The following is a 26,665-nucleotide window of genomic DNA, read 5'->3' as shown; positions in this document are numbered from 1 at the left end:
TTCCCATTCCCTCTCCCCTTCCATTCACATGAGGATTCATTTTCAATTCTCTTTAATACAGAAGATCAGTTTAGCATACATTAAGTAAAGATTTCAACAGTTTGCTCCCACACAGAAACATAAAGTGAAAAATAATAGATGATTTTTTAAATGATGATGAAATCAGATCAGACCTATTGTCATGTTTAATCCCAGCTAGAGTCAAGTTGGGAATTGCTAATTTCTTCTTTTTTTTTTTTTAACAGAAGATCAGTTTAGTATACATTAAGTAAAGATTTCAACAGTTTGCACCCCCATAGAAACACAAAGTGAAATATACTGTTTGAGTACTCTTAATAGCATTAAGTCTCAATGTACAGCACATTAAGGACAGAGATCCTACATGAGGAGTAAGTGCACAGTGACTCCTCTTTGTTTACTTTACAAATTGACACTCCTGTTTATGGCATCAGTAATCTCCCCATGCTCCAGTCATGAGTTTCCAAGGCTATGGAAGCCCCTTGAGTTCTCCGACTCTTATCTTGTTTAGACAAGGTCATAGTCAAAGTGAAGGTTCTCTGCTCCCTTCAGAGAAAGGTACCTCCTTCTTTGAAGACCTGTTCTTTCCACTGGGATCTCACTCACAGAGATCTTTTATTTAGGTTTGGTTGTTTTTTTTTTTTCCCCCCCAAGAGTGTCTTGGCTTTCCATGCCTGAAATACTCTCATGGGATTTTCAGCCAGATCAGAATGCCTTTAGGGCTGATTCTGAGGCCATAGTGCTGTTTAGGACATCCGCCATTCTATGAGTCTGCTGAGTATCTCGCTTCCCATGTTGGATCACTCTCCCCTTTATTTATTCTATCGGTTAGTATTAGCAGGTACTAGACTTGCTTATGTGCTCCCTTTGACTCTTAGTCCTTTCATTATGATCAATTGTGAACTGAAATTGATCACTTGGACTAGTGAGATGGCATTGGTACATGCCACCTTGATGGGATTAAATTGGAGTCCCCTGGTATGTTTCTAACTCTACCATTTGGGGCAAGTCAGCTTGAGCATGTCTCAAATTGTACATCTCTTCCCTCTCTTATCCCCACTCTTATGTTTAACAGGAATCACATTTCAGTTAAATTTCAACACTTAAGAATAACTGTGTATTAATTACAGAATGAAACCAGTCATATTAAGTAGAACAGACAAAAAAAAACTACTAAGAGGGATAATGTATTAAGTTGTTCATTAACAGTCAGGGCTATGCTGATCAAGTCACCGTTACTCATAGTGTCCATTTCACTTCAACAGGTTTCCTTTTTGGTGTTCAGTCAGTTGTCACCGATCAGGGAGAACATATGGTATTTGTCCCTTTGGGACTGGCTTATTTAACTCAGCATGATGTGTTCCAGATTCCTCCATTTTGTTGCAAATGACTGGATTTTGTTGTTTCTTAATGTGGTATAGTATTCTAAAGAGTACATATCCCATAATTTCTTTATCCAGTCTACCGTTGATGGGCATTTAGGTTGGTTCCAGGTCTTCGCTATTGTGAATTGGGCTGCAATAAACATTAGGGTGCAGACCGCTTTTTTGTTTGCCAATTTCATTTCCTTTGGGTAAATTCCAAGGAGTGGGATGGCTGGGTCGAACGGTAGGGTTATCTTCAGGTTTCTGAGGAATCTCCAGACTGACTTCCATAGTGGCTTAACCAGTTTGCATTCCCACCAACAGTGGGTTAGTGTCCCTTTTCCCCCACATCCTCACCAGCATCTGTTGTTGGTAGATTTCTGTATGTGAGCCATTCTAACTGGGGTGAGGTGAAACCTCATTGTGGTTTTGATTTGCATTTCCCTGATTGCTAGTGACCTTGAACATTTTTTCATGTGCCTGTTGGCCATTTGGATTTCCTCTTTTGAAAAATGTCTATTGAGGTCCTTGGCCCATCTCTTAAGTGGGTTGTTTGTTTTGATGTTGTGGAGTTTCTTGATCTCTTTGTAGATTCTGGTTATTAACCCTTTATCTGTTGCATAGTTTGTAAATTTTTTTTCCCATTCTGTCGGTTGTCTCTTCACTTTCCTGACTGTTTCTTTTGCAGTACAGAAACTTCTCAATTTGATGCAATCCCAATAGTTGATTTTGGCTTTGACTGCCTGTGCCTCCTGGGTCTTTTCCAGAAATTCTTTGAATGAACAATGGGTCATAGAAGAAATTAAAAGAGAAATTCCTGAATGAACACTGGGTCATAGAAGAAATTAAAAGAGAAATCAAAAATTTTCTGGAAGTAAATGAGGATAACAGCACAACATACCAAAACTTATGGGATGCAGCAAAAGCAGTGTTAAGAGGAATTTATATCAATAGGTGCTGACATCAAGAAATTGGAAAGGCACCAAATAGATGAGCTTTTAATTCACCTCAAGGATCTAGAAAACCTACAGCAAACCAGACCCAAATCTAGTAGGAGAAGAGAAATAATTAAAATCAGAGAAGAAATCAATAGGATTGAATCAAAAAAAAAATTACAAAAAATCAGCCAAACGAGGAGCTGGTTTTTTGAAAAAATAAACAAAATTGACACCCCATTGGCCCAACTAACTAAAAAAAGAAGAGAAAAGACCAAATCAATAAAATCATAGATGAAAAAGGAAATGTAACAACAGACACCACAGAAATAAAAAGAATCATCAGAAATTACTACAAGGACTTGTAAGCCAGCAAACAGGGAAACCTATCAGAAATGGATAGATTCCTGGACACATGCAACCTACCTAAATTGAACCAGGAAGACATAGAAAACCTAAACAGACCCATAACTGAGACAGAAATTGATACAGTAATAAAGGCCCTCCCAACAAAGAAAAGCCCAGGACCAGATGGATTCACTGTTGAATTCTACCAGACATTTAAAGAAGAACTGACTCCAATTCTTCTCAAACTATTCAGAACAATTGAAAAAGAGGGAGTCCTCCCATATTCTTTCTATGAAGCCAGCATCACCTTAATTCCTAAGCCGGAAAAAGATGCAGCATTGAAAGAGAATTACAGACCAATATCCCTGATGAACATAGATGCAAAAATCCTCAATAAAATTCTGGCCAATAGAATGCAACAACACATCAGAAAGATCATCCACCCAGACCAAGTGGGATTTATCCCTGGTATGCAGGGATGGTTTAATGTGCGCAAGACAATCAATGTGATACACCACATTAACAGACTGCAGAAGAAAAACCATATGATTATCTCAATAGATGCCGAGAAAGCATTTGATGAAATACAACGTTCATGATGAAAACTCTAAGCAAACTGGGTTTGGAAGGAACATTCCTCAATACAATCAAAGCAATTTATGAAAAACCCACAGCCAACATCCTATTGAATGGGGAAAAGTTGGAAGCATTTCCACTGAGATCTGGTACCAGACAGGGATGTCCACTCTCACCACTGCTATTCAATATAGTTCTGGAAGTTCTAGCCAGAGCTATTAGGCAAGAAAAAGAAATTAAAGGGATACAAATTGGGAAGGAAGAACTCAAACTATCCCTCTTTGCAGATGATATGATTCTTTACTTAGGGGACCCAAAGAACTCTACTAAGAGACTACTGGAACTCATAGAAGATTTTGGCAAAGTAGCAGGGTATAAAATCAATGCACAAAAATCAACAGCCTTTGTATACACAGGCAATGCCATGGCTGAGGAAGAACTTCTAAGATCAATCCCATTCACAATAGCTACAAAAAACAATCAAATACCTTGGAATAAACTTAACCAAGGATGTTAAAGATCTCTACGATAAAATTACAAAACCTTAAAGAAAGAAATAGAAGAGGATACCAAGAAATGGAAAAATCTTCCATGCTCATGGATTGGAAGAATCAACATCATCAAAATGTACATTCTCCCAAAAGCAATTTATACATTCAATGCAATACCAATCAAGATACTGAAGACCTTCTTCTCAGATCTGGAAAAAATGGTGCTGAAATTTATATGGAGGCACAAGAGACCTCAAATAGCTAAAGCAATCTTGTACAACAAAAACAAAGCCGGAGGCATCACAATACCAGATTTCAGGACATACTACAGGGCAGTTGTAATCAAAACAGCATGGTACTGGTACAGAAACAGATGGATAGACCAATGGAACAGAATTGAAACACCAGAAATCAATCCAAACATCTACAGCCAACTTATATTTGATCAAGGATCTAAAACGAATTCCTGGGGTAAGGACAGTCTATTCAATAAATGGTGCTGGGAAAACTGGATTTCCACGTGCAGAAGCATGAAGCAAGACCCCTACCTTACATCTTACACAAAAAATCCACTCAACATGGATTAAAGACCTAAATCTATGACCTGACACCATCAAGTTATTAGAGAACATTGGAGAAACCCTTCAAGATATTGGCACAGGCAAAGAATTTCTGGAAAAGTTAATTTATAAATCTTATACACATAAACCATTGGTGGATTTTGACTCAGATTTTACTTCTGTTACAAATCGTATCAATAACAAATTGTTGTCTGTGTGTGAAGTAAACAAAAGCTGGAAAACCAAAAATATGTGAAAAAAATCTTTTCAAGTATAAAAACAGCATAACAGAAGCAAAACAGAACTTATTAACTATAACAATATATATAAATGGGTGAGTTCCTTATAATTAATAAAAGTGATAGCAATAATGATAAATACTATTTAATGAACTTTTAAACACTATGATTAATACCATTAAATACTGGCTTAATCTTCAAATTAACCCTATAAAGAAATACTTTTATTATGGTCATTAGTGAGATGAATAAAGTAAGAATAAAAGAGATTAAATAATTTGTACAAAGATATAGTTAATAAATGAAAGTCTATGAATGCCTTCAAAATCACTAGAATGTGATTATGAAATTAAGTGTAAAATTATAAACCTCTTAAAGAAAAATACACCTACATTGATTTAATAATATACTATATTCTAGTTACAACTGCAAGCACATTAACTACCAAAATATTAAAAATAAAAGAAACTCTAAAGATAAGTTAGATACATGTAAAGAATAAAAAAATGAAGTGAATGGCAATAGTAGGTCCTCAATTAACATTAAAAAAAAAAACAGAATGAAAACAGTAAAGGGTGGAGAAAAGAAGGAAGAAAAAGAAGAGGAGATGAAAAAAGTACCAATAATAGGAAAAGCAGTAGTTTAATTTCTGGTAAAGTTGCCTATGTAATTTGAGGCCACCATTTCACCAAAGACAATTATGAAAAAGAATGAAGAATTGATCTTAAAAGCATTGAAGAGCTAATCACATAGCAAGGAATGGTTTTGCCTCAATCTAGAAGCTCAAAAGAAGAAGCTCTGTTCTTTAAGCCACTTTTTCCTGAAGGGCATTTGCACATGTAGAAACAAAGTGTTTAGGCAGACTTGCAGGAAGGTATATAATAGCTAAAGCTATCTGAAGGTGGGAATTCTAAACTTTATATAATGTTCAAAGGCTACATTTTGTGGCCTGGATCATATTACCTGTTTGGCTCAGAGAACCTCACTTCCTGAACTTGGATTAAGGTGAACCCAAACCAGTAGATCTCTGGTACCTATCAGAAGTAAATAATATCAATATCATATATATTATGATATATGTAAAATTTATATTGCATATAGATCCCTATTTCAATTAAAATATATGGTGTAAAATGGATAAGCTATTTATACCAATATATTTCTATTTTAAAATGTAGGAATAGTTAGACACAAGGAATAAGAACCAGAAGAAATAAAAAGACAAGTAAAATAAACCCACATGACTTGAGATAGTGGAATTATACTTATATATTTGACTTATATATTTGAAAGGCAGAGGGAGGGAGGCATATAAAGAGAGCTGCTTTGTACTGATTCACTGGTACAAATGCCTACAACAATTAGAGGTGGTTCAAGGTCAAAGTTGAGAACTCGGTCCAGGTCTCCCAAGTGGGTGGCAAGAACTCCACTACTTGAGGTATCATTGCTGCCTCCCAGGGTACACATTAGCATCATAACCACTGTATTAACCTCTAGGCAAAATATCCACCTCTAAAATTATAAAATAACTTGTAAAGTAAGTAGACGTACTATGTTTCAGATGAGAGAAACCATGTTTGGAAATATCTGCAAGGAGACATAGGGAAAAAAATTTCTCTAATAATCTTACCAGGGCCTGCATTGTAGTGCAAAGGATAAAGCTACTGCCCAGACACCGACATCCCATGTTGGTGGCAGTTCGTGTCCAGGCTACTCCATTTTCTAATCAGCTTCCTGCTATTGGCATGGGAAAAGTAGCAGAGGATGGCCCAAATGCTTGGGCCCCTGACATCCATGTGGGAGACCGGAATGAATCTCCTGGCTCCTACCTTTGACCTAGTTCAGCCATGGCTGTTGCGGCTACTTAGGAAGTGAACCAGCAGATGGAAGATCTCTGATTCCATGTCTCTCGCTCTGCGTAATTCTGACTTCCAAATAGACAAATAAATCTTTAAAAAAATATTGACCGAGGCATTAAAACTAGAAATCAGAGCTCATATTAAAACAACTCCCCATAAATGAGACTTATAATTCTTCAATCTGTACAGATTGAAAAATAAAAATATTAGATTAAAACCCAAGAAATTATGAAATATTATACTACCTGGTTAGCATCTCATTGTTGCTTTTCCAAACTTTCCCAAAATCAGCTTTGCTTGGCCCCAAAAAGACATGGTGAAATAAAAGATTAGATTTTTGGACAAAGTAATACCAAAATTTGGGAAGATTTTCCACAACCCATTTAGTTGATTAAACTAAACCTACTCAAACTTCCCTTCATTTACTTACTCCTGTATTGACACACAAAACAGAAAATTTTTAAATGTATTAAGAAAACATTTTATGTACCAAAATTGCCTCAATTCAAATCTCCAATGAAACAAACATTCAAATATATCTATTCTGCTCTTCCCTGTAAACAGATCTCTAATTTTGTTTGTTGCAGCAATTTGTCCAGTTATAACTGTCACTCATCAGTGATCGTGCAGTTGGAACTGATCTTGTGGAGTGGGTGTTAATATGTGGATTAAGACACCATATAGGATGTCTGCATCCCATATTGGAATGTCTGGTTTCCAGAGCTGACTCCACTCCCTGGGAGGCAGCAGTGATGCCGCATTTCTGCTTACTTCAAAAAAATATGACACACAACATGATAATACATCCTGGTGAGTCACCTAGGCAACCCCATAATGACATCCTTCAAAATATTGGATACCTGTTGGTCCTCATCCTCTTGTGAAATTTCCTATAACAATAAAGAAAGAGGTATCTCTATGTATCATCATTCTTTGTTTACATCTATGGGAATTTTATATTATTTATATTATCTATATTGTTACAGTGAACCTAGAAATTTAGATTTTTTTCTTTGAAATTTAGATTTTAAAAATGTTTTTAAATTGCTTATATACAATGCAATATATTACACCCTACAGAGTAGTAAAAATAATTTGGTACATTTTCCAAGTAGAATAAAGGGAAGGTCATTGCGATTACTACATAAATTTTAAATTCTTCAAACAATGTATATTTATGCTCCAATAGTAATGACAGCTAACTTTTTTAAAGAAATCACATTTATGAGGTACTTTGACACATCTTTGCTCAGTTATACCCCTCAACAAGGTAAGAGAGCAATGTTTCCCATTTATATATGAAATGTTAAGTGATTTAAAGAAAATACCAAAGCTGGAAACTGTTCAGAGATCTTACAATTCCAAATCCAAGATGCATTTAATTATTCCCTTTTGGTTTCAAAGGAAGAGCTTCCACAGAATGTTAAATTTATGATCAGGAATAATAAATGCACTCTATGTGTCTGAGGTCCTTATACAATCTAATACTTTTCTGCTGTTTCTTTTAATGAAAGAGGGAGAAAGTATTACTCTCTGGCATAGTATTAGCACAAGCTCTGGAGGTAGAATACCTGTGTTGAAGCTTATTTTTTCCCCTACGGATGTCAAGAAAATTCCTTAACCTCTCTGTGCTCCCATCTCTATTGTGTGAAATCAGTGCAACAATCGCATCCATCTCATGGGATTTATGTAAATTGAAAGCTGCTCACAACAATATCCAGTTGGCTTTCAAATTGTTATTTATTACTGCTATGAATTTCTTAAATATGTCTACCTCTTGTATGTTTAATATCTCCTGATAATTTATATACTATACATCATGCTTGGGACATTGCCTCATTTAGTTTCTCATGTAGTCAAATATTATTATTCCTATTTTACAAATAAAAATACTGACACTGAAAGTGCATCAGTAACAAGCTTAAGGTTTTATTGCTAGATATTCTGCCTAGATCTGTCTAGTTTTAACCTTCATTCTATCAATCTCTGCTGTCTCTTTGAACAAAAGAACTGAATTTTACATTGGTCTTAGTTAACAAAAGTCTTTGAGATGGTTTGCACAGAGTTCCTGGGAACAGGGAGCTACATTCCCCCAGCAAGGAATCAGAGTGCATTTGTGCTAAACCAACATACAGACTGAATTAAGACTACAATTACTGTCCACGTGTAGCCCCAAGAAGAAGGCTGTGGTTCATCCCAGGTTCTCTTGATCATTTAATGCAACTCCAATGAGCCACTGCTTAGAGATAGTCATTCTATTTCTCTTAGACGAAAAGAAGATTAAGCTGGGAGACAAAGGTAAAACAACAGGAAAATAATGAGTTTAATCTGTCTTTACCACCACACACCTAATCACTCAAAACACACAACTCTAAGATATATAATGACCTAAAAAGAATATAATCAAATAAGTTTAGATACTTTATCTTATATTAATAATAAAATCTTAATTTATTGTGAAGGGTTGTAAAGAGGATAGGACACATGTAACCCATAGAACAATGGAAATAGGAATCTTTAAGGGTATGGGAACAAACTGGAGGTGGTAGAAGATTTCACTGGGATAGGCTTTGGGATTAAGATTACAATGAATCTAAACCCTGGTCTCTAGAGCCTTTTCTCTATTTCCTTTTAATCAAATTAAATCTTATTCTGAGTTTCTAGCTCAGGAGTTTGACAGGAAACTCAATTCCAGGTTTATTTGTGTCTCCTAAGGTAGCACGAGCCTATGAGGTGCCTGAAAGACACAGGAAGCACAGCCAGCTTAAGCCCAGTGTCTGGAATGTCATAAGGCGTCTGCTCTGGACTGTTTCACATAGCTCTGTGTTTGGGGAAGATTTTCCTTCTCTGCTGGCTTCAAGGCCACTCAGAAGTTGACTCAAACACACCCACTATCGATTCTCAGCTTGCACCCATATGTCCAAATGACCCATTCAAACAGCATGGTAGAGATTTATAAAGAATTATCCATATAGTTATAGGCTTGAAATAGAAAAGGGGCACAGATACAATTGGGTGGGTAACTTGAGATTCTAGGCTACTTGTTCATGAAGTTTCATTCTAACCTCTGGCTATACCCAGGCCCTATTATTACAGTGGACTGTACTGAGGCCAGGTGACTCAAACAACTTAATTCCAGTAAAAATAGCTAATAATTAGCAATTCTAGTCACACAACCACATGGTGCTCCAAGGTAAAGCATTCTGTTTACATAAGGCCCAGTGACACATCAGGTGCAATTTTTAGGAAAATGTGTAATTTTCCACTGCAGATTCTGCTCCTGCTTAGAGACATACATTATTGTTCTTTCATGGGGACTTGACATTAATTCCATTCTGCATCATTTTTCCACCACTGAACTGTAACATCAAAAGTTCTGCTGCTCTACATTACGCTTAAACCTTCTGCAGAGATTTTACCTATTCTGGGCCCATTCAGTGCTGGCAGTACACAGAAGCAGTATTCCTCAGTTTAGAATGTGTTGCCTCCACAACTTGGTGAGACCTGCCAGGTGCTATGTTTACTTTTTTTTTTTTTTTTTTTTTTTTGACAGGCAGCGTGGACAGTGAGAGAGAGAGACAGAGAGAAAGGTCTTCCTTTTGCTGTTGGTTCACCCTCCAATGGCCGCCACAGCCGGCAGGCCGCGGCCAGTGCACCGCACTGATCCAAAGCCAGGAGCCAGATGCTTCTCCTGGTCTCCCATGGGGTGCAGGGCCCAAGAACTTGAGCCATCCTCCACTGCACTCCCGGGTCACAGCAGAGAGCTGGCCTGGAAGAGGGGCAACCGGGACAGAATCCGGCACCCCAACTGGGACTAGAACCCGGTGTGCCGGCTCCGCAAGGCAGAGGATTAGCCTAGTGAGCCGTGGCGCCGGCCTATGTTTACTTTTACATAGTACAGAATGCAAGATGCACTGACTAGTCTTTTATTCCAGAAGGAATGTCCTACAATACCCCTGTGTTTGTCCTTAGACTCTTTCCTGAAGTGGTAGGACACTGAATCCCCATAGGGTTTATCTTCCACTACCAAAAATCTTACTAAAATATCCAGCATGCTAATTAGTTATTGCTTGTTCTGACAAATCAACCCAAGGTCATCAATATAATAAATGCATGTGATGCTTTGCAGGGTCTCTAGATGTCTCAGATGTCTTTAGAATATTTCATGTCAGACAGTAGGAAAGTTCACACATCCCTAGGGAAAAATTGAATGAAAATGTAAACTGTTCTCATTCTTTCTTTCAAAACAAAATTGACAACTCTGCCTTCCCCCCAAAAGCACCAAATGCCATGTATTGGGAGGATTATTAATCTGTTCTAGCAATGATTCTACACTCATCAAGGGAGATAATTTAGACTTGACTTTATTATGCTTACAGTAGTCTATGCTCACTTTCCAGGAATGATTTGTTGGTTCTTCAGAGTTTAGCCAAGCTAATTAAATGGATATGTGGCAGAAACCATTGCCCTATAGACATCAGGTCTTTACTGGTGGCTCCAATGTCAGCTAGCTCTTGGGATAAAATTGTTTTTGGTGGATTACTGTCTTGGCCAGTAAAGTAAATTAAAAAGTAAAAAAAAAATGTTTCCTGGTGTCTTTCTGGACCTTATGGAAACAGAATACTTGATCCCATTACTAGAATTGCTGATTATTGGCACATTTTTATTGACTTGGTCACTAAAGTAAAGAAAACTTCCATTTCTGTTTCCCACTATGATAATCTTTACCCTACAAAAAAAGTACTAATTATGGTAGTTGCTCAAATTACCACATATTTTAACCCTTATTATTAGCCCAAGGGCCAGGACATACTCACTAATCCAATGTAATGCAGTCTTCAGCCAAGACTCCTCTTCCCCCTTGTCCTCCATAAGATTCCATTCTAAGAGGAGAACAGTTATACTTTGGGTCTCTAGGTACCAGTATCAACACATAATCAGTGTCTAACAGTCCTCAAAATGTCATGGGAGCTCCATTCTCCCAATGTATCCAAGTAAATGGCTGGAGGCAGTGGAGTGCTGTTAAGTCTTTTAACAACCAGCCTCACAGTTTAGGGATATATGGAAAGAAGAAAACCTTCTTTCATAGTGTTTGCTGATTTCAGTGGTGTGAATACTTCCACCGTGACCAATTTCAAGATTCCATCAAAAAGCTGGAAAGAGATCAACTCTCTGCACTCATCTTCTTCTGATACAGATGTAGATGCAGATATTATCTAACATTCTTATATTTGAAGGGCAGACTTACACACATACACAGAGAGAGAGAGAGAGAGAGAGAGAGAGACAGAGACAGAGAGAGAGAAAGGAGATCTTGCATCCACTGGATCACTCCCCAAATGGCTACAATGGCTAGAGCTGGATCAAGCAGAAACCAGGAGCTTGGAACTCCACCCAAGTTGCCCATGTGGGTGGCAGGGGCCCAAGCACCCAGGTCATCTTCTGCTGCTTTCCCAGATGGAAAAGCAGGAAGCTTATTATAAGTAAAACAGCTGGAACTGGAACAGATTCTCATGTAGAATGCTGGCGTCACAGGCAGTGGCTTAAACTGCTGTGCCACAACGTTGGTCCTGTAATGTAACATTCTAGGTGGCTGCCAATCTACTTGGCCCCTTGCAACACTATATTAATCACAGCCACAATTCTTTGTGAGGCAATCACTTTGATCCTACCAGTTGGCACAGTGATGAAGGTTTCTTAACTTCTGGTAAGTAAACTTTGCTAACTCTCCTCTATTATTTTTGGGACCTATTAATCATCCCTATGGTCATTACTAAATGCAGCTCTGTAACTGATTCTCCTACCATCACTCCTAGTCTCTAGGGAAACTCCACCACTGAATTTATTAATGATGCTTGCACTTTCACACTAGCACAACCTTAACAGTCTTGGTGAATGTTGTGTCCTAGGGGCCTCACTTTTGGAGCAATAACTGCTGATGAGTCCTCTGACATCACAAAAAATATGCCCATGACAAAAAGTCCACTGCCTGAGCCTTTTTATCCCTTCCTCTATTATCTTCCAGAACAACTCAGCCATTTCAGTTTCACTTAGTGTGGATCACCACTTTCTCCATGTTCTGGTCCATCCTAAAAGTTAATTTTCCTCTTACTCTGCTTTCTTTGCAAGGACTTAAATCCAGTATCTTGAGGAAGTATTTCAAAGTCATTCAATTCTCACTTATTCATTCATGGTATGGATCCCTTCATTAAGCACTCCTAAAATCCAGTCCCAGACATACTCCCTTGTCTCCTGGTAGGAATGATAGCTCATTTTTGAAGCTTTGGGGATGTATAATCTTTCTTCCTTAAAACTTCCAGCTCATCTATAGCCAGGTTATAATGAGACTGAATCCTACCTCTAAGCCTAGCAGACAGAAGATGTGAGGATAATCCTGAGGGGGTCATCTGGTCACTGGGAAGAGAGAGAACTCTGCATTGTCTTCCCACTCTGGGGAAGTTCTAGCTTTTGTTAAGAAGAGGTCAAATACTTTCATCTGTAGATACAGGAGAATCCTCAGAACTAAATTTCTTAGGTGAGCACCACCAAACCCCTTCTGTATCCTATATTTCTTTTTTTTTTTTTTTAACAGGCAGAGTGGACAGTGAGAGAGAGAGACAGAGAGAAAGGTCTTCCTTTGCTGTTGGTTCACCCTCCAGTGGCCGCCGAGGCTGGTGCACTGCGGCCGGCGCGCCGCGCTGATCCGATGGCAGGAGCCAGGTACTTATCCTGGTCTCCCATGGGGTGCAGGGCCCAAGCACTTGGGCCATCCTCCACTGCACTCCCTGGCCACAGCATAGAGCTGGCCTGGAAGAGGGGCAACCGGGATAGAATCCGGCGCCCCGACCGGGACTAGAACCCGGTGTGCCGGCGCCGCAAGGTGGAGGATTAGCCTAGTGAGCCGCGGCGCCAGCCTGTATCCTATATTTCAATGATCCCAGATTTCCCCAACCAGGGTCCCAACCTTCTTTTTTTTTTTTTTTTTTTTTTTGACAGGCAGAGTTAGACAGTGAGGGAGAGAGAGAGAGACAGAGACAGAGACAGAGAAAGGTCTTCCTTTTCCATTGGTTCACCCCCCAAATGGCCGCTACAGCCAGTGCGCCGATCCGAAGCCAGGAGCCAGGTGCTTCTTCCTGGTCTCCCATGCGGGTACAGGGCCCAAGCACTTGGGCTATCCTCCACTGCCTTCCCGCGCCACAGCAGAAAGCTGGACTGGAAGAGGAGCCACCAGAACAGAATCCGGAGCCCCAAACAGGACTAGAACCCCAGGGTGCCGGTGCTGCAGGCGGAGGATTAGCCAAGCTGCGGCGCCGCCGGCGGCCCCAACCTTCTTAACAGACCTTTTGAAGCTGCACATTTAAAGTTACCTGGAGTTCTGCAGTCTTAACTAATGGAAGCCTGAGCACACTTCTCAGGTATGCCCACTCTTCTAGGATATCAAATAATTGCCAAAAGGCCTGCTAGCTCTCATGCATAGTCTTTATAGTTTAACTGCTCTCATTTTTTCATTACCCCTATGTTAACCATCATAACAACTTATTAGTATCCACCTACTCCCACGTTCGTATAGACACTTTTCCACTCATAACTTTCAAAGGGTCTGAGTCACCTTGCTATCAGTCAGTGCATCCCTATCCATCAATATTTTACTGCATCAACACTGGGGAGTAATTTGGTCATAGCCTGCTACCTTTTATCAGAAATTATCTGTGTCTCACATTCTATATAACATCGAGTTCTCTTTGCTAGATGGGGCAGTGAGTGATGCAGTCCTTAAGCCCATCTTAAAATCTGCTTTCTTGGACCTTTGCTGATACCACTGTCATGGTTCTCCAAGAAGCAGACGCTAAGGTAAAACTGAGTATGCAAGAAATTTATTGGCACAGGGTTGGGAGGGTTAGAGTGAAAAATAAAAGTGAGAGGCAACAGAATTGGGTGAAGCAATGAATACAATGCTGGACTCATGCTGGGGCAGGCACTGAGGATCCCTGGCCTGGCTGTGGAGGAAGTTCTTTCCTTAAAGCCTTGTTGCACTCTGTGGGAAGAACTTTCTCATTCATTGATCTCCACCAGCCTTGGCGTGGCTCTCTGATAGGTAAGAGATAGGGCTTTGGGGAAAATGACTAAGTTTACCCCCATGAATGGATTAATGCCCTTATAGAACTGGATTCATTCAGAGGGAGAGTTAACCATCTCTGACCTGTCTCTTCTGCCTTGTGCATTCTGCCTTCCACATTCTGTATTCATCCTCTCCAAAGGATTCAGCAAAAGGGCACTATCTTGGAAACACAGGCCCTCATCAGACACCAAACTGCTCGTGCCATCATCTTGAACTTCTTAACCTCCAGAATTGTGAGAACAAGAATTCTGTTTTTACTGCTGTTTATTAATTGCCCAGTCTACAGTATTTTGTTATAGTCACACAAATGAACTAAGATATTAACAAAAGAATAAAAATAATAAAATAATAAAAATAATTCAGTGGCTTAAGGAGCATGTAGTTTTATTTCTTTCTCATGAAACATTCTGGGAAAGGTGTTTTGGGTGGATTGGCAATTAATAGTAGTTTTGCCATCTTCACTGTGTAACTGTCAAGGTGGTGCTTACCACCACTTCAGCCTAAAGTGTATGGGAGTGCATACACAGAAGTCTAAAGGAGACAAGCGTTACTGCCCTTCACATACCATTTGGAGGAATGTAGTCATTACAGATAATTCTAGGGGCTTGAGAATGTATTACTATATAGCTTAGCTACAATTCTATTAATATGAAAGAAGACAAGAATGTATTCAGATTGATAACTCACTGCCAAACTTGATCAACGTTAGGCATTTCAAGTGGTTTTCTCCTTAAAATTAACATGTGAAGAATAGAACTCATTATTCTTCTCCTTCCTTTGCTACACTTTGTAATGGTGCTACCATTTTTCCAGTTATCCTTGCACAACATTATGGAGTTTTGGGCTCTTTCGTTCTCTCTTTATCCGTAACCAACTGGTTGCCAAGAAATTATTTGTTCTGCCTGACTCATGTCTTCTACATCTGTCTCCTCCTTTCTGTTTCCACATCACCAATTTTGGTCAGTTCTCATTACCAGTTACCTCAGCTACTGTGATCACTTCCTACTTGTCTGTATAGTTTCAAATGTTTCCCTATTTTCCGTACGACCCGGTGAATTAATCTTTCCAAAGCATGTCTCTCAACTGTCACGATTTTGTTTAATGGTTCCTCAGAGCCTATATAAAATTAAACACAAGTTGGCCACCAATACAGTTTGAGTGCTTTGTCTTCCACGCTGTTGGCTTTTACATCAAACTTTCCAAACAGGGTAAGCTACCAGTACCCAAATATTTAGCATGATGTCTCACTTTCAAGCTCAACTTGCCCCAGTTGGTCCTTTGAGATTCCTATTCCCCTGTTTCTAGGGTTTCATGAGATTAAACATAGGCTCTGGGTACCTGGTTTCTATTAGCTGTACTATGAGCTTATTAACATTTATGTCATTTAATATCTCAGAACTTCTGTTTCTTCATTTTTAAAAGTAAAATAATACACCCATTCACACAGCGTTGTTGTCAGAATACAATAACTTCTATAAAGTACCTGATATATATTAAGTACTAGATTTTGTTTAATGTTTCATGTTTTTTTCACTTTTTGAAATATTTTCCATTTCAAGTATGAGCTCCTCCCTTAAGTCTGTTGTGTTTATTTGTTACAGGTTTGCCAGCCTGGTCAAAGTGAAATCCCCAAATATCAACATGCTTCAGCAGCTGGCCTTGCTCTTAAGACACCTCTGCTGTTGCACTCAGCAAAGCATGTCACAGGTAGCTCACCAGTCCAGGAGAATAAAAGACATTTGGAACAGTTATGGTCTGGTCTAGTCCAGTCCAAATCTAGTCATACAGAAATGCGCATGTTAGAGTAAATGGTCTGTTATTTCAGGCCAAGGAGTTGGCATGATTTCTTATGAAGCACTGTTGTAAGAAAACTGATAGACACAAATTGTAATACTAAACAGGATATACTCAGTGTTCACCCGATAAGTTGCTTAAAATTTGACTTTAAAAATCACACTAGTTCTAATTGTATTTCCTTAAGGCTTTACTTTCTCCATCATTTTTTGTTTTTAATGAGAAAGTTGCACATCTTCTTTTTTGTTTTTAAAGAGAAAGCTGTATTATAAAAATAAAATTATAAGAGCCTCAGAATTTTGTTTTTCACAAGAGAAGCCTGTGATTCAAAAACCAGCAACTCAAAGAAACTGCTTGACACCTGTAAGTCAGCCAATCTGAAAATGACAATAACCAATGAATATCACTGCAGAGAATGCAGAATGTACAGGATAACTCTTCTCAAATCTGTTATGTAGAATAAAATAGAAATTCAGTTTCAACTCTATTTGAAGTTGCATGAAATTCTTAAAACAAAAATAATTATTGCTAGTATTTACTACCTAGCATGCCACGTGATAGATACTTGCAACCAATCATCCTGTTCAAATTCAACTTATAAAGTAATTCTGTGATATATGTGTGATTTTTCCAAGAGAGTTTACATTTCTTGTGTTAAGTCACACATTTTAGTACCAGCCAGAGCTAGGATGCAAAAATAGATGCTCCAGAGTCCAAAAACCATTCTCTTCCACCATGCCACACACTGAGATGAAAATTGAATTTATCAAGACTTAGGCAAAAGGGTGTCAAACTTAACCTCACTTACAGCTTTACAAAAGTAAATTGTGTCAATTGTTTATATATAACTTTGGTTAAATCTAATTTAATACATATAGATACAGCACATTTCTGTTTAACTAGATGTCATTTTTTTTCAGTAATCTCTGGGAATCATATGAATTCATTCTTCTACTATTTATTAAATAGAAGGTTATTTATCTTTGTTAAAAATTATTTATTTATCTGAAAGGCAGAGAGTGACAGGGAGAATGAGGGGGAGGGGAGAGAGAGATGTCTTCCATTCACTATCCATTCCTCAATGACCACAACAGCCAGTTCTGGGCCTGATTGAAGCCAGGAGCCAGGAACTCCATCTTGATCCTCGATTTTTGTGGCAGGGGCCCAAGCACTTAAGTCATCTTCCACTGCCTTCCCAGGTGTATTAGTAGGAAGTTAAATGGGAAGCAGAGCAGCAAGGATTTGAACCAGCACTCCAATATAGGATTCTGGATTCCCAAGTGGCAGCTTAACCTGCTGAGCCACAACATTGGCCCCAGCAATTGATCTTGAGCATGTTCTACTGTCTGTTCCGGAAACTGAGAAAAATGAGAAACAAACATGCTCCCCTGCAGGGAATTTATAACCTCATTAGCAGGCAGGTAAACAAATGATTAATGATAAATATTAATTAGAAAATGTTAATTAATCAAGATTTATACTGATCACATTGGTAGAAATCACCATGCTGTATGATGCTAAGCTTTGGCAGGAATAAGAAAATCTAAAACGTGGATGTTATGGTACCATACTAAAAACAACGACATGTTTTGTTTTACACATGCTGCATTTGAGGTGTGTGTATGAAGCCAAGTGGAGACATCCAGTAGGAAATCATATATAACAAGTTTAGTGTTAGAGGACAGCTCTCCAATTGAAATATAGCTCTAGGAGTTTCTGGTTTTGGCTGTGGAAGCCAAAAAATAAAACAAAAGCTAAAATGTCTCTTAACACATACATTTCCATATCTGGGTACCAATTCTCTAGCCTTCAGCCAAAATTGGACTTTTACCATGAATACTTACTATGCCAACCTAAATAAAGGGGTGTGATTAAAGTTTTGGATGTGAATCTGCAAGTGGGAAGTGGGCCTATGAGTACATGATCCACATCCTCAGGCAGCTCTTCATGAGCAGATGTCCCTTCTTTCGATTATGAATTACTCTAAGAATTTCATGAAAACTATGAATCTTTCCCCAGAGCAAGGGAGAAACACATTTCTGAGAGTCATTTCAGTGTTATATATCCTCTAATGAACACAAGGTTAAAAATGCTTGGTAAAGATTCATCATTATTATATGACTCATTTTCATCTTTCAAACACTTTTTCCCTACTCATGGAAAAAGTTCCTTTTCAGCTATTTCCATGAACTAGTAGTAATAGAATTCATTGCAGATAGAAGGAAAGACAATCTTGGCAATGAATATTGACTTCCATGGAGTTATGGAGTATAGACTCACGGCTACATATGACTGTCTCACTAAATTTGGAGGAAAAAAGGAAAACTAACTGATCCTATTCTTGTTCCTAGAAATCTATATAAAAGTATTTTAAATTCTCTCTTTTTTAATTTTCTTGACTCTGTCTATATTATATGTTCTGTTGCTGTTTATGAGGCAATATATTGTTCAGGTTCCATTTCAAAAGCCAAGTGCCTCATTAACAGTGACAAAGAAGCTGTACCTGTATCTCCTGGATCAGCACAATAAATGCCTATTGGTAGTTTTAAACCCATGGACTCTGACTGCCATTCCAAGAAATGATACTGCATCCTTAATGATGAATGGTCAAAACTCTCTAGATTAAAGGTGCTTTCCTCCATCATTGTGGGGAGCAATCCGGACTAGACTAAGTTACTCGAATTAAGACTTATTCTATGCATCTGCTCTCCCACAATGTGGCGTTGGGAGAGAAGTAAACAGCTTCCGCACAGCTGCCTCCAGTTCAACTGATAAACTGTAGGACTTGCTCCTGATTGGAGGAGAGCAGCGTACTCGGCGTGTGGGCAGCCGAGTTGGGATTGGCGGAGGAGGACTATAAAGGAGGAGAGAGACGGCATGCACCGGGGAACACCTATGGGGAACATCTAAGGGGAACATGTAGCTGAAGGAACACCTGTGCAGCCCCCGAGAAGAGCCGGCCGGTGGTGTGCCGCTCCCCTGCGGAAGTGGGGAATGTGGCAGGGGGAACTGCCCTTCCACGGAGGTGGAGGGGATAGTAGCCAACCCGGGAAGAACCAGCAGCAAACCCGGGGAGGGCCGAGCAGACGAAAGAACAGCGCAGGGTCCTGTGTCGTTCCTCCACGAAGAGGGGGAGCGACATAATGGTGCCGTGACTCGGATAGGAAACCTAGGACGGATAGCAAACTTAGGAGGGAAGAAACGGGAAGAAGCAGGAAAATACCGGAGAGAGAGACTAGCGAAGAGCCTAGGGGAAAGCCGGACAAGAAAGGTGCCGGAAGAAGCTATTGAAAGCCTAGGCATAGACTCGGATGCGGACTATGGCGGGGAAGCTAGGAGATTGAAAGCGAAAGTGAAACCTGGAGGAGGCTTGGACTCGGATATGGACTGTGGGAAAGAAGTTAGGATTTAAAGTGAAAGCAAGAAGAAACTTAGACTCAGATACGGACTGCAGGTTGAAAATGAAAGTGAAACCTGTAAGAAACTTAGACTTGGATACGGACTGTGGGGAGAGGCCAGGAGAAATGAGGGAGGAATATTGTTGGAAGAAAACTTAAGGAAACATACCGGGTAGAGAAAAATGTTAGGGAGGATGAAGCCGCGAGTGCAGGCCAAGCCATCTTGGAATTCTTCAAGTCACCCCGGGGAGCAAGAGGTGAAGATCTGGAACCAGAGGCAGAGACATGGGCCGCCAGAATTCGCCAGGTTAGTCCGGGGAACTTGGACTGAATGCCGGTGGTGGCGGAAACATTCGCGGAAGCCGCCGCGTGCAGAGAGAGCACGGGGCGTTGGCGCGAGGCCGTGGTTCAGACGCGAAAGGGTTAAGTGCGAGACCGCGGAGCGCGCGAAGCCAAGCCGCACAAAGCCGAGCCGCGCAGATGAGGCGCGGGCTGAAGCGGCGCAGAGCCGGGAACCTGCCGGCGGGGCGAGGTGCCGGAAAGCCGCAGGGATAAGAGAAACAGAAGTTTAGAAGTAAAGTGAGAAAAATAGGAATGCTGGAAGATAGAAGTAAAATGGGAGAAATAGGAATGCCCGGAGATAGAGAAATAGAGAAATAAAAAGGCCTCCCTACAACACTGCAATGTGAGAGCTTGGATTCGGTCTGCCTAATCAAGTGAGGCGATGAGCACCTGCGGGCAGCTAGCAGCTTATGCGCCGCAGGTCACCGAAGACAGGCACGAATTAACATCAGTAAAGCTTCCCCACAATGCAACAATTAGGAGGCTTGGATTCGGTCTGCCTGATTTAAGGCGGTAAGCGCCAGCAAGCAGCTCGACCAAAGCATGAGCTGCAGGTCACCGAAGATAGGCACAAACCAACACTAATAAGTCTCCCCCACAATACGGCAATGAGAAGGCTTGGATTCGGTTTGCCTGATAGGTCTTGTAAGTCCCCTGCAGGCAGAGCAGAGCATGCGCTGCAGGGCACCGAACACAGGCACGCATCAGCGCCTAAAAACCTCCTCACAACATGGCGAAGAGAGGACCCGGATTCGGTTTTCCTGATTGATAGGACTTGTAAGAGCCTGTGGCAACTCTAGCAAGTAGAGCAGAGTGTGTGCCGCGGGACACCGAAGACAGGCGCGTATCAACGCCAAAAATAAAAAGAAAGGGGGATCTGTGGGGAGCAATCCGGACTAGACTAAGTTACTCGAATTAAGACTTATTCTATGCATCTGCTCTCCCACAATGTGGCGTTGGGAGAGAAGTAAACAGCTTCCGCACAGCTGCCTCCAGTTCAACTGATAAACTGTAGGACTTGCTCCTGATTGGAGGAGAGCAGCGTACTCGGCGTGTGGGCAGCCGAGTTGGGATTGGCGGAGGAGGACTATAAAGGAGGAGAGAGACGGCATGCACCGGGGAACACCTATGGGGAACATCTAAGGGGAACATGTAGCTGAAGGAACACCTGTGCAGCCCCCGAGAAGAGCCGGCCGGCGGTGTGCCGCTCCCCTGCGGAAGTGGGGAATGTGGCAGGGGGAACTGCCCTTCCACGGAGGTGGAGGGGATAGTAGCCAACCCGGGAAGAACCAGCAGCAAACCCGGGGAGGGCCGAGCAGACGAAAGAACAGCGCAGGGTCCTGTGTCGTTCCTCCACGAAGAGGGGGAGCGACACATCATAAACATATGGAAATTAATGGGAAATAGTGTTTAATCCAGTAAACTTGCTGATTGTCAAATTCATTCTATTACTTAAAATATTTTTCCAGTTCAGTTTTATGTCTTAAATAATGCTTTTCCCATTCTTTTTCTCTCTTGAGGGACATTTACTTCTGACATCCATTTTTTAAAAAATGAATATCTTGGACACATTTCATCTATCTTTCAGACATTGTGACAATAGATTAAAAGGATGCAAGACTGAAATAAAAATATCTGGGATCAAATTCTACTCTAGAAAACAACTATATGCCTTGGGACAAGTCCCTATACTTCTCTGCTCTTCTGATTTAGAACTGAGGGCAATACTTTCTCTTTCTGCTAAAGCTGTTGCAAGGATCACATGAGGTGAAGTATATAAAAAGCATTGTTTTTCATGTTTAAGGTCATAAATTTCCCTCCCCCTCCTTCTCTGTTTAAATGAGGAAACTGATGCTCAGATAAGTGTTGGAAAAACATAGAGCCTGGTGACAGAGATAGGACGGACACAAGACTTTGATTCCAAATTCTCTGTTCTTCCCTTGTTATGGAATATGTGTTCTTTTCTGCTACAATGCTACAATGATGAGAACTTGGATAAGCTCCCTGAAGGCTGTGTGCAAGGATGACATGTGTTAGTAAAATGGCATGGTCTTGTCTGTAGCACGATTTCCATCCCAGACAACAACCTAGGCTCTAGCCCCCACCAGCATTGCTGGAAGCCAGGTGACCAGATGGCCCAACCACAGTGTCTGCTCCAGCCCCAGCCTAATGGGATTCCCTGTTCCTACTTCCCTGCCCTGCACCAAATGTTCAACAGGACGTATTTCCCGCACACATGTTCTCTCTCCAGATCTCTTTCTTTCTCCTTTACCCTCTCTTTCTCAATCTCTCTCTCACTCGATCCTCCTTTCTCTCTTTGCCCCTTCCCTCCAGCCTATCAGACTTCCCCCATCAATAAACCCTTTCACTTAACTCCAGTGTTTGGTGTTTTGCAGTGGCCTTACAACAAGTATGGCATTGCTTGCTGCACCGAGGGACCACCCAGATTAAGATTTAATCACTTTTTAAAGAGGACAAACTTCAATAACTTAGAGTTTTAATTTTGCCAAGTAGTTTTTCATCAGATTTGGCCAGAGCTGGGCTACTAGAAACAAAAGCAAATCTATAAAATGCAGGGAGAAAGAGAGAAGCCCTAGTGTCTGCACATTAGAGAAAGGAATTTGTCTGAAAAATTATCAAATGGAGGTTGTGTTAGGTGCTTAGTCTGCTCTGTGCTGTGCGATATACAGTTCTTCTCAATTCCACGTGAAATTTTTATTACATTCTCGCTTGTTCAGTGTTTCATAGAAAAAACTTGGCTTGGGGAGAAATGCTATGAAGCCCTGAGCTCTGTGAGAAGGCAGAGAACCAAACCAGGCAGCCAGGCAAGAGTTACTTGAGGACAAACAGAGGGAAAGAGCTCTGTAAATATCAGTAATTATTTTTGTTCTCTAAATCAGCCACCCCTTGCATCTGACAGGGAACTAACAGCTTAACTTTCCAGCGAGGGAAGAGTTGCATTCTGATCTATGGTCTTTCAACTCCGCATCACAGTTACACAATCTGCATAAAATAGGAAGGTATTCTGTTTCTGTCATTAAACTTTGCTTTTCCTCTCTATCCTTTTAATCAAAATGTATCTCACCATACCTTACATTCGACTTTATGAAACAGCATTCCAACATTCCAGGAGCAGGCATTTGGCCTTGCAGTTAATATGCCCGCACCACATATCAAAGTGCCTGGATTCCATTCCTGGCTCCAGCTTATGATTCCCTTTTCCTGCCAGTGCAGAACTTGTGAGGCAGCAGGTGCTGGCTCAAGTAATGGCTTTCCTTCCCAGGAGGAGTTCTCACTTCCCAGCTTCAACCTGGTCCACTGCAGGCTTTGTGGAGTGACCTAAAAGGCGGAGCTCTGTTGGTCTGTTTGCCAGCCTATCTGTCCCAGTTCTTCCTCTGAGTCTCAAATAAATTCATTTAAAAAATTTTTTAAACATAATTGTTTCTCCTAACTATTGTTCTTCATCCTAATGTATCATGGCAGCAAGACTTTACCTTTGATAAGAAGACAGCATATATATATATATATATATATATATATATATAAAATGAAATACTACTCAGCCATTAAAAAAAAGAATGAAATCCTGTCTTTTGCAACAAAATGGATGCAACTGGAAATCATTACGCTTAGTGAACAAAGCCAGTCACCAAAAGACAAATACCATGCTTTCCCTGATATGTGGTAGTTAATAGAATACAAAAAAAAGTATAAGAATGAAATGGACATATTGTGATTTGATTGCTGTTTTAGCTCTTGTTTATACTCCTGTGGAACTGTGTTCTTTCTACTCTTATTGAATATTATGATTAGTAGTGCAATAAGCCTGTGATTATAGAGTGGATTGAAATTATGTTTATGCAAAAATTAAAGATAAAAAGAAAAGAAGGAAGGAAGAAGGGGGTTGAGGGGGAAGGATAGGAAATATGATTATCTTCTTGGAATTATACAAATGAAATACATATGACCTATTTTCTATATTAATAAAAATTTTTAAAAAGCATATTTGTTGACATAGCACAATGTGTTCCCTTTATTATGTCTCAATTTAGAAGTGAAAGTAAATGGATTTTTGGTTTCCATAGTCACTGAATTGTAGAAAGACTGGTCTTAGAGGAAAGGAGCCAGAGGAGTCCAAACATCCTGCAATGTTAGGACATCAAAGAATTGTCCTTTCCAAAGCTCAGGAATGTCTTGCCCTCATTGCAAGACATCTCTGTATGCTTCTGAGATAATAGAAGTTTATACATTAATGGGACAAGAATTCCAACTTAATTTTGACTCATTCACATGTAGCACTGCAAAGATTAAATGATTTTTTGCTATTACTCAAGTGTGTTTCCCTCTGTAAGGGATAGATAGTGAGTGATATTGTATATTATCCAATCATACCATCATAGGCTTGTGTTGCTTGTTCAGTTATCAGACCAACCAAATATGCTAAGCGCCACATCCACCATTATTTCCAATCTAATCAGGAACTGAGAGTAATTAGTTGGTTATTTTTAGAACATCCCTTTGATGTCTATAGTATGAAAACACTCATATAAAAGATAAAGAAAATAATCATTTTACATTGAAAAACTAAAGATAATACTTTAGATTTCTTGATCACTGAGAGACAATACTTACTACAAATAGATTATGAAAGATTATTGGGTTATATCCTGGGTTAGCAGAAAAGCATCATTTAATCAGCTATGAATAACCACCATGGTTGTCACAGAAATACTCTCACCATGTATTTGCCATTTGTTTTATGTGAGAGGTGTTAAATTTCTCACACTTATGCATTATAATTTTAACTACAGTCTATCAATAAATATAATGTCTATAATATAAAATATGAGTATTATATATTTTGCTGATGGAGGCTGATCAATCTATCACTAGAACAATTTTAATTGCTCATTAAACATAGCAATTACTTTGATAGTGAGCAAAAAAATCTGTACAACAATAATTTAAAGGGAGAAGGTAAGGATAAAAGCAGAAAGCAATTTATATTCTTGATCCATTTAATTACTGTGGTTTGGGGAGCATAATACCCAGAAACAAAGAGCATTCTTCTCACTCTATGATCCATGACTCCTTTCCATTAAAAAAAGGAAAAAAAAAAAAGAAAAAAAACTTGTTCACAATGCACATGCTCATTGATTCTTATCTTCTCACTACTGTAGCTAAAATTTTAAATGTAATCACCTTTATGTTTTTTAAAGCCTTATTTAAAAAAAAATCTTTCATGTGTTGAAGATCTCTGCTTTATTAGATTTCCAAGGATCTGGAAATTTGACAGTTCTAACATTATCAGAAATTCTTCTCAGACACTTCAAACCCTGAAATTACATTCCCTTTTCTTTTAGTTCAAGTCAATGACTCATTAAAGCCAAGATCTTGATATTAAATACCATGAAGTTTCTCAAATGGCCCCCTCTAATCGCCAGTGAATTTATAGTTCCATTGATGTTACAATACATAGTGAGAAAATACACACAAAAGCTGACAAATAATGCATGTGAGTAGTTGTACTATGAAAATATGGAATCAGTTGGCAGTTCCACATTGAGATCTAGAAGTAGATTAGATAACTGGAATTAAACGATGAATATTCTGAATTAACATTAAATGCATTTGCCATTGCAAAACTCAGCATTGCAGTTGGGCTTACAATGCCTTATTTAGGAATAGTAATTATTCATTGTGAGATCTGTAAACCCAGAACATCATTTAGCCAACAAGTGAGATGAAAACCGCATTATTCTTATTTATTATGTGAGCGTTGGCCACATACTTACCATACTTCTGAACTACTTCTGGTCTATTCCTTCCCCTCTTAGAATTCATAATCTGCTTTATCCAATCCTACTTGACTAAAGAAAGAACACTAGAACCTCAAAATACCAAAAAGAGATTTTATTAGACTACCATAGCATAAATAATAAGCCAGTTTTATTTTAAAAATCTATTTAGGGATGAGGAATGTTTTTAAAACTTTTTAAAGGAAACATTTACTATAACTTGAAAATTGTTTTAGAGTACGAGAAGAAAAATTTAACAAACTTTCCAGAGATTCTCTTATAATTTTTATCTTCATTTTTAACTTTCTTGAGATAACATGTTTTTAATTTACTTTATAGTCAAAGACTTAATGCTCCACTAAATAAAGAGTTCAGCAAATAAAAAATAAAAAAGACATGGTTCAGCAGGAATACAGGTAAGGACCATAAACAATAATCTAATAAAAGTTGTCAATTTGACTCAAATACAGTAAATTTTTAAATAGCCAGAGATCATTAAAAATATAGTAGTATATCATTCTTTTTTTTCTTTTTTATTTTTTTAACTTTTATTTAATAAATATAAATTTCCAAAGTACAGCTTTTGGATTACAGTGGCTCCCCCCCCATAACTTCCCTCCCACCCGCAACCCTCCCATCTCCTGCTCCCTCTCCCATTCCATTCACCATCAAGATTCATTTTCAATTATCTTTATATACAGAAGATCAATTTAGTATATATTAAGTAAAGATTTCAACAGTTTGCACCCCCACAGAAACACAAAGTGTAAAATACTGTTTCAGTACTAGTTATAGCATCAATTCACATTGGACAACACATTAAG

General features: G+C 39.3%; 1 protein-coding gene across 1 annotated transcript in view; it reads right to left on the bottom strand.

The window, feature by feature from the left end:
• Positions 1-7: 7 nt before the first annotated feature.
• Positions 8-26,665, bottom strand: part of LOC138850492 (uncharacterized) — a 158,877-nt gene continuing 132,219 nt past the window's right edge. The window contains exons 4-5 of the mRNA XM_089305986.1: positions 5,495-5,565; positions 8-2,154 (exon numbers count right to left, since the gene is read on the bottom strand). Of these exons, the coding sequence (XP_089162112.1) occupies positions 1,992-2,154; positions 5,495-5,565 (234 nt within the window). The 3' untranslated portion in view covers positions 8-1,991. The remainder of the gene's footprint in view (positions 2,155-5,494; positions 5,566-26,665) is intronic.

Source organism: Oryctolagus cuniculus, chromosome 1, assembly GCF_051225735.1.
Source record: "Oryctolagus cuniculus isolate XC-2025 breed Fujian yellow rabbit chromosome 1, ASM5122573v1, whole genome shotgun sequence".
Classification (NCBI taxonomy): Eukaryota; Metazoa; Chordata; class Mammalia; order Lagomorpha; family Leporidae; genus Oryctolagus; species Oryctolagus cuniculus.
This window is presented reverse-complemented; position numbering and strand designations above follow the sequence as displayed.